Here is a 14,452-nt window from a genome sequence, read left to right as displayed (position 1 = left end):
CACAGATTTTGATCTGTAGAGCTTTGCTGTATCTCCATCAGTGAGAGTAAGAGTGTGACTTTTGATGATTGAGGGGTTATAACTCTCCAATAATGTATAAAAAGTGAATACTTCTCTGAATGTGATTCCCTCTCATAAGATGTATTATTTTACTATTTCATATTTTCCTTCAATTGTTATTACAGCTTCAGTGTGTAAGGAGAAATTTTGAATTTTGCAACATGTTTCAACTAAGAGGTTCCCCCACCTCTAACACATGAGTTAGGGTTCGGGATTTTTTATATGTTCATCTCCTAACTAGTCTCAATAAAGCTGCAAAGTCAAAAATAAGGTTTCAGTCATTCCCTCTAATTTCCTTTGATCTATTGTACAACTCAAGTTTACACACTCACTAATAAAACTGGCGGAACAGTTGTAAGGGAATGCAAACAATAGTAAAATTATACATCAAATCGAAAAGAACTTCATGCTTTAAAAGATTATAATCAACAGTGATTTTTTTCATTAATTGTTGAAAAGTTTCAAGGCAAAAAGAGCAAAAAATGGAGGCAAACATGTCTTTCTTTTATGTTACACCTTGAAGAGCGGTTATCTCTAGAACTATAAACGGTATGAAAAAAGTCCACAAATGAAGGTCGTAGGACTTTCTATTAGATTTAAGTTTTGTATAGAATAGTCATGTCTTCAAGACGCATAATTTCCGAAATACATGCGAAAAACCTTCACCTTTCGTCCACCCCCACCCCCACCCCCGTAGCACAGGAGGTAGGGGTGGAGACTTTTGACATATTTTCCTCCTCACTTCCCTAAACAGAGCTGCGGGGTTAACAATTGTCTTCCAAACAGTTCCCTCTGTAAGCATTCGTTGCCTGGACTATTATTTTATCCCAAGTTTTAAGCCGCAATCATGCAGACATAGTTCAAGTGAGATTTTCTGAACCTGTCAGATATGTAGGTATTCCCGCGAGATCATTGGATAATGTATGTATAAGACAGTATTCGCAATGTAATAGGATGCTCCACTGTCATATGAATGCTTTCCGTGTAAACATGCCCAATTTTAAAGTTATACTGTGAATTGAAATACAGTACCGTATTATTTTATTAATAAATTTGGACCTTGAAACTGAATACCTACCTTAACATTCGTTCAATTGTTAAATCAAATAATCGATTGGTTTTGTTAGAAAGATTCGCTTTAGGAATAATTCTGGTAACTAATTAAATGTTATACAAATATTAACTAGATTCAATATATTATGTATAAATTCGATGGTTTGAATTATTCAGACATCCAGACCATTGATTTCGGTTGATGTTGGAGATACATTGGTACCTTGAGAGCTCATTTACTGCCATCGCCTTCACATTGGTGCTGTGTGGATGATTTTATGGCCAAGAAAAGACCACTTATGTCTAATAGATGTTCAGGAGCGCTAGTCGCGAGCTGTTATTATAATAAAGTACATTCTCAAATATTGGTATAGTCATATTTCTCTAGAAGTGGCTCACTTCATTCTTCATTATCTGTGTTTAATTTAAGCTGGAGATATGAAAAATGCTCGATAAGAGTAATATTATTCTCATTGGCCGAGTTATATGTTTTTCAGTATTCGGTGAGTTATATGTTCTCGAACCGATTTGTTTTTATTGTATTGTTATCGGTGATTGTGTCGTTGGGTAGGTCTACCACTTCTACACACTTCAGCAATTCCATCTCCAGCAATTCTTCTTTTCTCAACAATCGTTCTTCCTATGAATTTGGAAATTCTTAATAAGTAAACTTGAATTTAAAAAAAAACACTTTTGAAGTGAAAATGCACTTACTTTGGTAAATGCCACAGTCTGATGATGACCAACAACAGGTCGAAACGATCGACACTACCAAAGTAAGTGCATTTTCACTTCAAAAGTGTATTTTTAAATTCAAGTTTAATTTTAACAGTAAAAAAGTATGGATAAGCAACAGAGTCTTTAATAAGTAGTTAAATAATGCTGTTACATCACGTGGAGATGAAGTTAAATACTAATTGTGACACTCATGCAAAAATAAGTCATTACGATAGTGGTAGAGGATGTCATGCAAAACATAAGAGGAGTACTTTCACTTATAAACTTCATTTTTATTAATGAAGACACAATGATATGAGGAAAACTATTTACAATAAGGTGGCATATTCAATTGTCCAATGAGAAGAAGAGAAATATCATTCATATAACCGTGGAAGAGTTCTCATAAAGCAGGTTTGATAAAAATAATATCATAATAAAGCAGTATTTTCTCAATACATCACAATCAATTTCATTAAAAATTCTCTGCAATTTACGGCATTCAAGAAGAATTGATATTATTCCTTATATTATTTCCAATTTGGTTATATCGTATTGTATGAACTGTTTTAAAAGAGAAAAATCTTCATCATTGAATAATCTATTGTAACAAAGTCTTGAGTTCAAATTTATTTTGAGCTGTTTGTAATAATTTTCAACACATTGATTTTCTGTTTCAGTCAACAAATCACATTCAAATCATTCCATGATAATAAACAACAAATATTTGAAATGAGTTAACATCTTACTTTAATGCTAATGCATTGATTAACAGCAACAGAGTTGACATAAGATATTGGCAGAGAAAATAACATTAATTAACAACTTGGAACATAATAATAAAAGTAGAAATAGCTATATCCTAAATACTCTACATTATTCAATAGAGTGTAAACATAAGATAATTAAAGATATCATTAATCAATATTATGAATAAACAATCTTTGGACTTTATTTACAAACTACTACGAGTAATCTGCTTGGAATTTCTATTATCAGAAGGACACCTTTAATATAAAAAAGTGGTTTCATTTACTTTTTATCATCAATACTATTTTTTCCGTGTTGATTTGCTTTCAATCTATTCTTCAATATTGTAATTCCCGTAAATATTGTGTACCGTACATTTTAGATGTTAAGAAAATGGAGTTGAAAGAAGATTGGTAGATTCGATGTTTTCTTGTTTTAACTGTTATGTGGCATGGTTTTGGTATCCAATCAAATATTTAAATATTCAATATGTCAAAAAAGTTCTTAAATCTGTCATGTCAAAAGTGGTTTGATTTACACAATCATAACATGACAAAAAAATGTGGGTTGCAATATCTCACAACGACGTGAAGTATTATGGCAATTAACATTAATCTGAAAAATTATGACATGAATAAATGCATAAAAACGTACTTATTAAATGCAATATTTCAAATGCTTAGAAAATATGAAAGGGATTCTATTCAATAAGTGTCGGATCAGTGACACAAAAACTACTTCGAAATAATATTCATGACAATAATAAGCATACATAATAATAATGATTTCCATTTATTTATCATTGATTTAATTTTTTTTATATATAGTATTGGTTGTTGAATTGAAAAAGTTTCACAATTGAAGTACCGGTATTGAATAGGGATGTGATTCATCTAATAACAAAACAATATCTTATTTGAACAGAATTAATTTTTCTTGAATGGTCAACCGAAATTTTAAACTGGATACAGCTCAACTCTCATATCTAAAATTAATAAAATATTTCAATGAATTATTATATATTTCCAATATTATTTTCAGAAATTTTGGGAGCATGCCCCATTCAAAATGTCTTATTGCCAAGAATCATCAGTAGAGATTATGAGTGCATAGGTACATTTTATGTCAGATTTGTATTTTATTAATAATTTATTGAAATTGCATTATTTTCCCTTTTCTGATGTCTTAATAGTAACAACTTGGCATCTTTTAGTGGCATCTATTGGCATCTTTTAGTGAATATTACGGAAATAACATTGAAATTCAAGATATTTTAAATACGAGAAGAACGAAATTACAATTAAAATTGATAACCTAACAATCAGGCATATGATAGATTCCGCAATCAATAAGGATGAAATGCACTTGAGCTTACTCAATGCAGTCGCTTTATCTAAATATTTTATTTTAATTTGTTGTCAAATTTTATCAGCTATCATCTGATAACCAATATTTGAAGTTCATTCTATGATTTTTTTTTCAAATGTAAATAATTTCGCTGGTATTATACTACCTTTCATGAAGGGTCGTTGAATCTACACTTATCACCAACTCATGAACCTTCCTGATAATTTATTGATTCATATTTTTGATTTTTATCATGAAAACATAATTACCGGTCCCATATACAGTATTCGACTAGATAATGATTGGAAGACTAGAGCTCCTCACAAAAAAGGTCCTTTCTCATTAAATTTGGAAATATGCAAAAAACATGAGGAGATTACTGAGAAAAATTTTTTCTACATGAGAATAGAAAGTGAACAATATGCACTTTTTATAATAGTTATCCCTTTTAGCGATAGGAATCTGGATGTAAAGTATGCATTACTCTAACCTAAAACATTCCATAGTATATTCAAGGAATGATATTCAATGCCCATATGAAATGTGTTTACAATATTTTCTAAATATTTATTAAAGTATTTATATTTATTACTCATTAACAAAACAAAAATATTTGCTAGGGTATATAAAATAAAATATTATTATTCATATAGAAACTGATAATAATATATAATGATGTTATTCAATGAGGTATTCCAAGTGATATGATTTATTATTTTATCAGAGTGGATCAGGATTGTTCTATTATATCATCATTGTCATAATTAAAATAGCTATCATTGTTATGATGGGAAATAGTTTTCAGCTATCTATAATATAATTGAATGCCACCAGACTCACTATTATATTCATTCACTGATTTAGTATTTCCCTGTGAAAATGATGATGTTATATTATGGAGATGTAAAATTCAATATTGTACATTACAAGGGAAGTACAAACCATAGCTTTTACCGTATTCCTCGCTTGTTTATATTCCGAAGTTGGAAACCACAAGAAAATAATAAGTTATTAACTCTATTATCCTATAGACTGTTAAAAATTGCATTTTATTATTTCGATATGGTATGAAACCCATATCTGATAGTATTTTTATTTTGATTTTAAGATCTTTGAGTTGATAATTTACATAATGAACAATAAACACAATATATTTTACATTGTTTGGCAAGAGTGAACAACCATAACAAAATTTTTGGCCTCTGTCGATTCTTGTACAAAACTTACACTTCCATTTCTCAATGTATTTACAAGACAAAAATGATGCTCATCACTTTTAAATGTGAAAGACTCATTCAAAGAACGTCACTCACTCTCCATTTATACTGTTGTTTGTCACGGGGAGTGTCCACTGTCCACTGTCCAGTGACCAGTCCAACAACCTTATCCATCCACTAGTAAGACACACAACAAGGATCAACTGATATGATTATTTTTAAAATTGTTTATATCGAAATGAGTATTCGATATTCCTACTTATGAAATGTATGTGCAATAAAATTTATTCAATTCAGTTATCGACTAAAGTACTTTTAACAAACAGTCTCATGATTCATGATAATAAATTATAACTACAAGGATTTATAAAATCCTTCTGGAGTTAATAAGTTGTTGAGATCATAAGCGAGCTATGAAACGATGACTTAATAATAGTAAGTCTTTTATAGTCTAGACTTTATACAATGGACCAAAATTTCATTATATTTTTACAACGGACTTCCTTCGAGAAAGAACGTGGTTGGCGCTTATTTCGTGGTAAGCAGAATATATTTACTATAAGTTAAACACTAATTACTCGTCTAACACTGACCCGTTTTAAAGGAACCGAAATTTTATCTGCTACAATCCGTTGGTGGGTTTAAATGCCTAAAATTCACTATCCCAATTCTCCTGTTTGACTTTGTGGCGTTCACTGTCTTCTCCGCTACTTTTAGTTGGCTGTTCATCGTTAGCAGGCTGGGGCGGCTGAGGCTCCTCCTTGATCTCGGCCTTGGGCGCATCGGAGGAGGCAGCCGGCTGAGGGCGCTGATCATCCGCAGTCACTTGCTCCTCCTCGTCGTCATCATCATCGTCATCATCATCATCCTCCTCCATCACTGGTGTTGGCTCCACTCGCACAGTTTCGCTCACCCTCTCTCTCTCGTTGTAGTCGTCTGTCTGCATAACACACACACCGTTTATTATCACTTCGGGCTCTTCCTGCCAGTCCGGGTTCACCCACTGAGGAGCCGCCGGTTTCCTTCGATTTGTTCGTGGCTCAGGAACCTGACATGGTGTCAGATCCGGAGTTCCTGAGTCCGATTCTTCAGAATCCAATCTGCTATCGTTGTCTTCATAGTCGGTTCCTTCATGCTTCACACTTAGATCCAGTCCAGCATCCTGCTCCTGCAGAGGAAGCATTCCTCGCGAAATCAGAGCGGCCAGCTCAGGGTTTGGAGGGAAATAGGGTGGGGGAAAGGGCAGTCCTGGCAAACTGCCTAGGCCAAGTCTCTGGCTAAGTAACATCCTGAACTGCACGGGATCAAAGCCGGAGCCTTGGTTCTCCCGGTTCGATTGGCCACTATCACTACCGTGAGGTGATTGCTGCTTTAACCTCATTCTGTGATTGTGAAACCAGTTTGTGATAGTTCTGGATGAGAGTGTCAGTTCGTTTGCAAGAAATTCAGTTGTGGCTAGACTGGGGTATGGATCGAGTGTGAATGCAAGTCGTAAAGCTTCCTTTTGCTCTTCTGAGAACAGAACTCTCTGTTTCTTGGCACTGGGTGGACTGTTGGCGCTGCAGTGGTAGAACTCGGATGTGTCATTGGAGGAGGTGTCACTGCTGTTGTCTTGTTGTCCAGATCCTCTCCGTCTTTTGTTCAGTTCTCTTCGTTCGGTTTTGATCGCTTGTAGACGATCAATGTTGTTTGTATCTGTCAGCCACAGTTGCATTCTGATAAACGGCTCCCTCCCTTTTATACTGAGCATGTGCCATGGCTTGGGTTTTGATAGCAGCTCACTCACAGATCCCTGCGATAGTCCAAGAACTGCTTCACCAAATATCTGTAACAAAAATGAGCAGCAAGATTATTTTCTGGTAGGCCTACACTTGATACAAACTCAAACTCAATTAGGAGAGAAGTATGGTACGTACATTGCTTGTAGAGAATACTCAAGGGGATTTTAAACAAATAAGCTAGTAACTAGTTCCCCTAGTCTTAACCATCCCCTAGTCTCAATACAGTTCATCATGATATAGGTAAGATAATTTTATTATTATCATATTGTATTAGACTAAGCTGCTGCATTATTGGAAAATAAATTCCATTAGCTCTCCTCTTTTCTATACTCAATTCCTTTCCTATTCTTGGTTTCACTTCAATAGCGTGAAATCCTTGTTTTATTATAAGTTTTGAGTTTTTCAGATTCTTTATAGACAAAAATCTCATAATACCAAAAATTAATTTTCTTTAATCATGATAAAGCATAAAGGACTTTGGAAGATTCCATCCAGATACAAGACTATCAAATATTTAAGGAATCAAGAAAAACGTTTTATTGCGATCTCTAAGCTGCTCTGTTGTTTATTACTGGTCTTGCATGTACTTTATATTTGAAAAAATTCTTTTATTATTAAAATTATTATAGTGTAAATTTGACTGTATATTTTTCAATATCAACTACTGGAAAAAGTAGAGTTAACTCACCTTTTGGCCAATGTTGTTTGCAAGCAGAACTTCCTTTATTTTTGTGGTGATGAACTGAGTGTCAAGGTCTTGGGTGAGTGCAGCCATTTCATAGACAGTGGGTGCAACATGCTGGTTCAACGCTCTCATGTGCTGCTGTTGTCCAGGCTGTTGTGGCATCTGCTGTTGTTGTGAGTTTTGTTGTTGCGGACCCAGCTGTTGGTTGGCATTCGGTGGTTGCTGGTTCTGATGTTGATTAGGTTGTGTTGGATGTTGTGATTGCGGTTGTTGTGGTTGAGCTTGAGGCGGGAGAGGATGCTGAGTCTGGTTCTGGTGTTGATTTTGCTGTTGCTGCTGCTGCTGTTGTTGATGTTGTTGCAAAGTTGCGCATTGTTGTGGCAATGAGATTGAGTGCGATTTTTTGATTTGGTCGAGAGCAGCTTGAGTGGTTGGTGGCATGTGGTGCGGCGAACTCGAATGGAGCGAAGTTGGAGGTGGAGGGTGCAGGTAATTCAGAGCTCCTATTGCACTTCCATCAATTTTGTTCATGTCCAGATTGGGAGGCATTGGAGGCATTTTCCCTGATGAGGGTGGCAGTGGCTTTGATACTGCAGCACCTAAACAAAAACCGAATATTTCACAATCAGTTCCAACATTTTATCTTTTTGAAAATGAAATTGATATTTTACATCATTTCTCAATTGAATATGGCTAAAAAAGTGGCAGTTTTTTCAATCATGTCTTGTTACTATAAGTCGTTTCCATCCCTTTAAATGCTCTACCTTAGTACCTCTAGCTTACAATAATAATAATTGTAATATTATGCTTGTAGACAATGCTATCATGAGATCAGCAGTATTATATTATTAAGAGATCATTTATAGAGTATTATTAAAAAATTCCTTGAAGCTCACGAAATAATATATTATCCACTATTAAAAAGATGATAGTAAACAGTACGATTTCTTATGTAATATATTCAAAGATCCACATGTTTACTGGATAACGAAGTTTATGGATACTAGATAAAAATGTATAGTCTCTTGATGAAATAAAAAATTGATAGATATATAACAAGTAATACAATGAATGCACTTACTTGTGCTAACACCATAGCCTCCAGTCCTCATGAGTTTCTCTGGCGCTATCTTGTACTGAGATGCCACAAGTTTGTGAACTGCATTATCGTCCTCCAGAAACATTTTCATGCGAATGAATGGTTCCCTGCCTTTCTGGGTGAGCATGTGCCAAGGCTTCGGCCTGGCTAGAAGATCAGACACGCTGCCCTGCGATAAGCCCAGAACTGATTCTCCAAACAGCCTCTGGCTTATTGAGAACTGGCTTAGCTGTTCTTTCACCTGGAATTAAAGCAAAATTTGTTTAACTAACCCGATTTAGAACTAAACTTATAAAACTAAATTTAAAACTAACCCGAAAGCGCTTCACATGTGAGTACTAGTTTCAATAACTAATATTAAAAAATTAGACTATAGTGTCGTTGTAAATAGTTCAAAACAAATATACATATAGAAAAACAATCACAATATTGTTTTTCTACTTGTGTTCCCCACAGGCTAATCTTGCCATAACTCATATTCCAAGACAGGTGAAAGATAATTATTTTTATAATTATTTTCTGATAACAGTGAACTGAATGAAGAGTCTCACCTTTCTGACAATTTCCTCGGTGTTTAGATTATTGAATTGGTCGAACTGCTGCTGAGTGATAGGTGGCAGCACCGCTTTGAGCGGACGCTGTGAAGGGGAGTGGTGGTGCGGCGTCGAAGGCTGCGAGATGAGGGCATTCGTGATGGAGGCCATTCTCTGCAGGGGACTCACTGCCGCTGACGGCGAAAAATCCTCTGGAGGCAGGATGGAGTTTCCTAGCGGTGAACTAGCCGAGCTTCCAGCAGAAACGTGGCCCATTCCTGTTGAAAATTGACTGGTTATTTACAGGAAAACCTACAATATTCATGCTTTAAGTTTTGTCTCCTGTTAGATTTAGTCAGAGATTTTTTGGAATTTCTGCTTTTGGTTCTTTATCAGCACTTGATTAATATAATATTTCTTGATGTTTCACCTTTCGATTCTTCATTTTAATAGTACTTGATGATGATAATATCTGTCAGATTGATACGAATCAATTGAATAAACATTTGTAAATTGTATTATAAAAATAACATACTAAAATAATTTGGATTCTTGAGTAAGTTGTTTCTTTTGAACTTGATCAGTTGAAATGTTGAAATTGATCAATGATATTAAGAGATTCTTCTACAAAGAGTTTTGAAAATTGAAATTATGCAATAAAAAAATGCGTGTTTTTTTAATGCATTGCAATCTAGTCTAAAAAGATCAATGAACAATAATTCTAATATAATATCGGTATAAATTAATAAAATAGGTAGTTCTCATCAGGACCACTACTTCTAGCAACCAGCTTAAAAATATTATTAAAAAAATAAATATATAGGCTAACTAAAAATGTATTGAAAAATCCATGAGTGAATGGAATAAATGACATGTATCGTTCATTAATTGCATTACAATATTGATGTAACATTGATTATTTTTAGCTTGTTGATGAAAATTGAAAAAATCGTTTTATCATCTTGAACGAGAGAGAAAATAACTTTTGAAGATATTTTTAAGAACGGTTCCGTTTCAAACTTCTCATATAAGTTGATGAAAACAGTTCAACCCCGAGACTTTCAGTGAGTTTTGAATGAAGAATCACATGAATAATACATTTCCAGAATTACTTAGCGTAGAACTAATTCCGGATTGAAATTAATCTTGCTTGGTGCATCCCAGCTTCAGCAATGTCAAACATTTTGAAAACTTCCAGTACTGCAAATAATATTGATAACACAATTTGATGAACACCATCATAAAACAAGTCTTCAGAATGTTTGAAAAAACTGAATGTGCCTTCATTGAATATTATAATATTATTGGCTACTGTAAATTTATAACATGCAAATTGCAAAATAATATTAACAACAAACACGATTGAGTTTTGTAGTTATAGAAGTCCTCAGGATGTTTGATAGCACTTGATTAGCTCCGTTCAATCAAGGCATTTAAAATGATAAATAATTGAAATAACTAATTATTCCCTCAATTTGCAAGAGATATTGAGATCGGTTCATGTTTCCACAAATCTTTCAATCAGATCTGTTAGGCGATGGAAATCTTCAGAATGTTTTACAGCACGAAAATAGTTATGTTCAATTAATATTTTTCTATTATGAGTAGTTATTTGCAATATTTTATTATTTCTCTTATTTGAAGAGATGTAGAAACCAGTCAATGTCCCAACAAATATTTGTAGATTGTTAGCAATTAATTGCACTATTCAATATTGCAATATTCCTCCCATTCAAAGAGAATGTTTCATTTTTCTATAGCACCATATTAAGTGGTTTTGACCAATTATACAATTATTTATGAACAGTTAATCGCTATATTTTATTTGAAGAGATGTTGAGATTGGTCAATGTCCCCAGAATAGTCGATGGTCCCTAGGCTGATTGGTGAGAAAAAGGTATTGATTGGAGGGAAGCCGATGTGAGAATGATAGTGATTGCTGGCTAACAACGTACCAGGCTCTGTTTTCGGCCTGACTAGAGAGAAAGCACTTCCGGAATGGCGAAGCACATCGGCCACAGAGTCGGGCGCTCCTTCTTTCTTCAGCGGTGCCTGTTCGCCAGATACAATATCGCCATTTGGCAGTTTGCCTGGCTGATCGGTCTTCTTCTCTATTTTGGGCAACGAAAGGTCTTGGGCCATTCCGTTGTGAGGGTTTGGCTGGTTCAGCGCTTGCTGCTGCAAGGCAAACAGACCTGTGTTGGCGACTCCTGTACAGCCGACTTGGGCGTTCAGCTTGGCCAGCTCGCGATGGTAGGTGTCCAGAGCCACACGGAGGTCCTCTCCGCCTGCCGCTGCAGCTGCCGCGCCGAAAAAGTGCGGGAATATCAGCCTGCAACACAACCGATTTGCTCAACTTGATGCTACATACCCACATATCAAAGCTAAAGGTTCAAGAAGATACAGGTAGAATAGAATAGTTCCATTTATCAAGGGCGGAGTTAAGACTATAGGTCCTCTCTGCCACACAACCCTTAGAAATACAGGTGGAGGTACAAAAATCGAAAATACAAAAATTGTAATGATGAAAAAACAGACACCTGTTATTACACACGGGCAACTACTATTTGACATGAATTAGTAGTCTGCACTCAGGAACTAAAGTAGCATTCACTAGCTGTCGCGGGAACACGGAATTGGAAATGCCAAGTATATTTCAATTTCGTACATTTTCAACTCCATGTTTCCATAGCAGCAAGTAGCCGCTACTAATGTCCCTGTGTGCAGGCTGCAGGATGTACTTGACACCTTGGGAGCAGAGGGTTATTTAAATGTTAGGGCACATATCCATGGATATGGATAAATGGTATTGAAATACAGTTTCTCATCCTAGAGATGCTATACTTGAACAAAGACTCGCAGAACTACAGAGGCAAATCATGCTCACTATGCAATCTATGTTATATCAGTTATATGTATCATATAATATGCAGAAGTAGAGCATTTAACTGTGAAATTTTTGTTTAACAGTTTTTCATGATAATGCCAATGAAAAAATGTCAATAATTATAATGTAACAATGTGAAATGCCTTAAACTCTGGTTGATCCATTACTATACAGAGAGATAGAGAAGACGCGCACATGTTAACGAACATTACGATTCGTTTGTATTAATTTTCATGAATTAGTTACGTAAATAGTGAAAGATACCATCACATGCAGTACAACAACAAATTTTTAGATCATCCAATAGGATACTGGCCACATTATTTGTATACTATGCAGTTAAGTTTTCTGTGATTTTTACAGCGAGCGTACCATAGTAAAGGCATTCACAATAAATTGATGGCTCTATGGATTCTTTCCTGAGGGAGTTATCTCGAAAAAAATTAAAACAGGTCACCCTCATTTTTTTGAGGTATTGATTGCTCTTAAGTTTCTGATTAAGTTGCAAACATCAATCGATCTATCCCTACTTCGACTCTATTATATAATTTTCTAATGTCAATAGATAGAAGATAGAAATACTGAATAATAATAGGGCTGAACGATTTGTTTACCTGTCCATGGTTTGGTGATTTGCTATCATCATTGCTCCTGCTGTCGTCATGACCTTGAGGCTGTGGCTTCATCAGCTGACTGGCCTCATTGAGAATGTGCGCAATCCTCTCCTCGGTGATGTCTGGGTCACCCCGCGAGAACACTGACGCAATCCCCGCCCCCGTGTCCTTACCTGAAATGTAAACATCTATATATAATTAATGTTATATTGTCAACTCAGAGTGTTCCTTACACTAATTCCTTAATCTAGTTCAACTCTAATTCAATCATGCAACATCATATCAAAAATCGAACAATTTATTAATTAATTTCAAATCGTCATGCTTTGTTAAATATGAGGGTTCACATCGACATGCTTTCCATGGATCAGGATCGTTGAATGTTCAGAATATTATCTTGAATTATTCAATGATAACTAATAGAATCTTATCAAGAACTGTAGCAACATAACTCACACAACCATAAGCAATATTAAAATTGAATTCCATTAGAACAATAAGTAAAAGTGATCAATTAATATTAGTAGAGTTATCTTATATCAATATGAATTATTATTATTGGTATATGCCCTTTCACATAGCTATAATAATTATTATTTATACTTATAATAATTAAATGACATCACAATAATTTATTCAGTTTCAATTGAAAATAAGTTTTTTCTATAATGATCCTTTAAGTGGAAAATACATTCGATGGATAGAATAGAGACGGATAGATCCGAGCAGGTTTTCAAAGTTAATAATAGAATATGATATCTATAGTGAGGTTCACGTTATAATAGGAAGCGTTGCTATCCTCGTATATCAGCTTATCTATCTCCGCAACGTTGCCAGATCGTTCTTCTACAATGTGGAATTGAAAAATATTCAATCTGAATTATGGAAATTCATTATTAAATCATTGAAAAATATATTTTCTTGACGGATGAAATACAGTTTATAATTTTTAAGAAGAATGAACAGTTAATATTTCATCAGATATACCAGTACAAGAAGGCAGTATCAAGGCAGAGAATCGGCACCGCTGTTCTCCTATCTTTCTCCACTGTCATTATAACGTGGACCTCACTATAAAAATAAGTTTATACGATTTGAGCATCTAATTTTATGACTCTACTAGGATGGAAGATCGGTTTTGGTGGAAACAAACTAGTTGGCTTCTAATGGTTGGGCAACAGATGTATTCATGGTGCAATGTTCTTCGCAGGGGTATTGTGGAACTGCCGAACGCTGGTGAAATTGCAAGTACTATATTTTATCTCCCCATGCCGTTTGGTGTTGTAAGGGACAGAACGTTTGCCATAACTTTTCAGGCCCAAGTTTCTTGATTGTTAAGCGTGCTTGGGAATATGGAGAGTACTTCGTTGCTCGAGGAGAGGGTGTAGAAAGTGGAGAAGGAGGAGGAGAAGGAGAAAAGGGTAAAGAGGGTGTCGTGTGGCTGGACCTTAGTACGAGGGGTGTCCGTAATGTAGTGGCAAGGGTCACAGGTCCCCACAGGGTCGGGTGGGTCATCTCGACCTCATTATTCTAAACTTACAAAGTCATTAGATGGGATGTTTGCTCTCAGGCAATACGCCTTTGATTGATCACACCTATAGCGATTCGCCGCCTCCAATTAACGCAGTTCACGCTTCTCAAAAAGGAGACAACTCACAACGAAAACTAGGCTTTATTTTCAACTTGAGTGTTCTGTATTAAAGTTCGAT

The 14,452-nt window shown here is 35.1% G+C and overlaps 1 protein-coding gene across 1 annotated transcript in view; it reads right to left on the bottom strand.

Annotated features, from left to right (window-relative positions):
* Positions 1-5,256: 5,256 nt before the first annotated feature.
* LOC111062854 (homeobox protein cut) overlaps positions 5,257-14,452 on the bottom strand; it is a 92,679-nt gene continuing 83,483 nt past the window's right edge. The window contains exons 6-11 of the mRNA XM_039441460.1: positions 12,712-12,916; positions 11,198-11,574; positions 9,261-9,520; positions 8,692-8,950; positions 7,614-8,209; positions 5,257-6,969 (exon numbers count right to left, since the gene is read on the bottom strand). Coding sequence (XP_039297394.1) covers positions 5,794-6,969; positions 7,614-8,209; positions 8,692-8,950; positions 9,261-9,520; positions 11,198-11,574; positions 12,712-12,916 — 2,873 coding nt within the window. The 3' untranslated portion in view covers positions 5,257-5,793. The remainder of the gene's footprint in view (positions 6,970-7,613; positions 8,210-8,691; positions 8,951-9,260; positions 9,521-11,197; positions 11,575-12,711; positions 12,917-14,452) is intronic.

Source organism: Nilaparvata lugens, chromosome X, assembly GCF_014356525.2.
Source record: "Nilaparvata lugens isolate BPH chromosome X, ASM1435652v1, whole genome shotgun sequence".
Lineage (NCBI taxonomy): Eukaryota > Metazoa > Arthropoda > Insecta > Hemiptera > Delphacidae > Nilaparvata > Nilaparvata lugens.
Note: the sequence above shows the minus strand (reverse complement) of the source record. Positions and strands in the feature narration are given on the sequence as shown.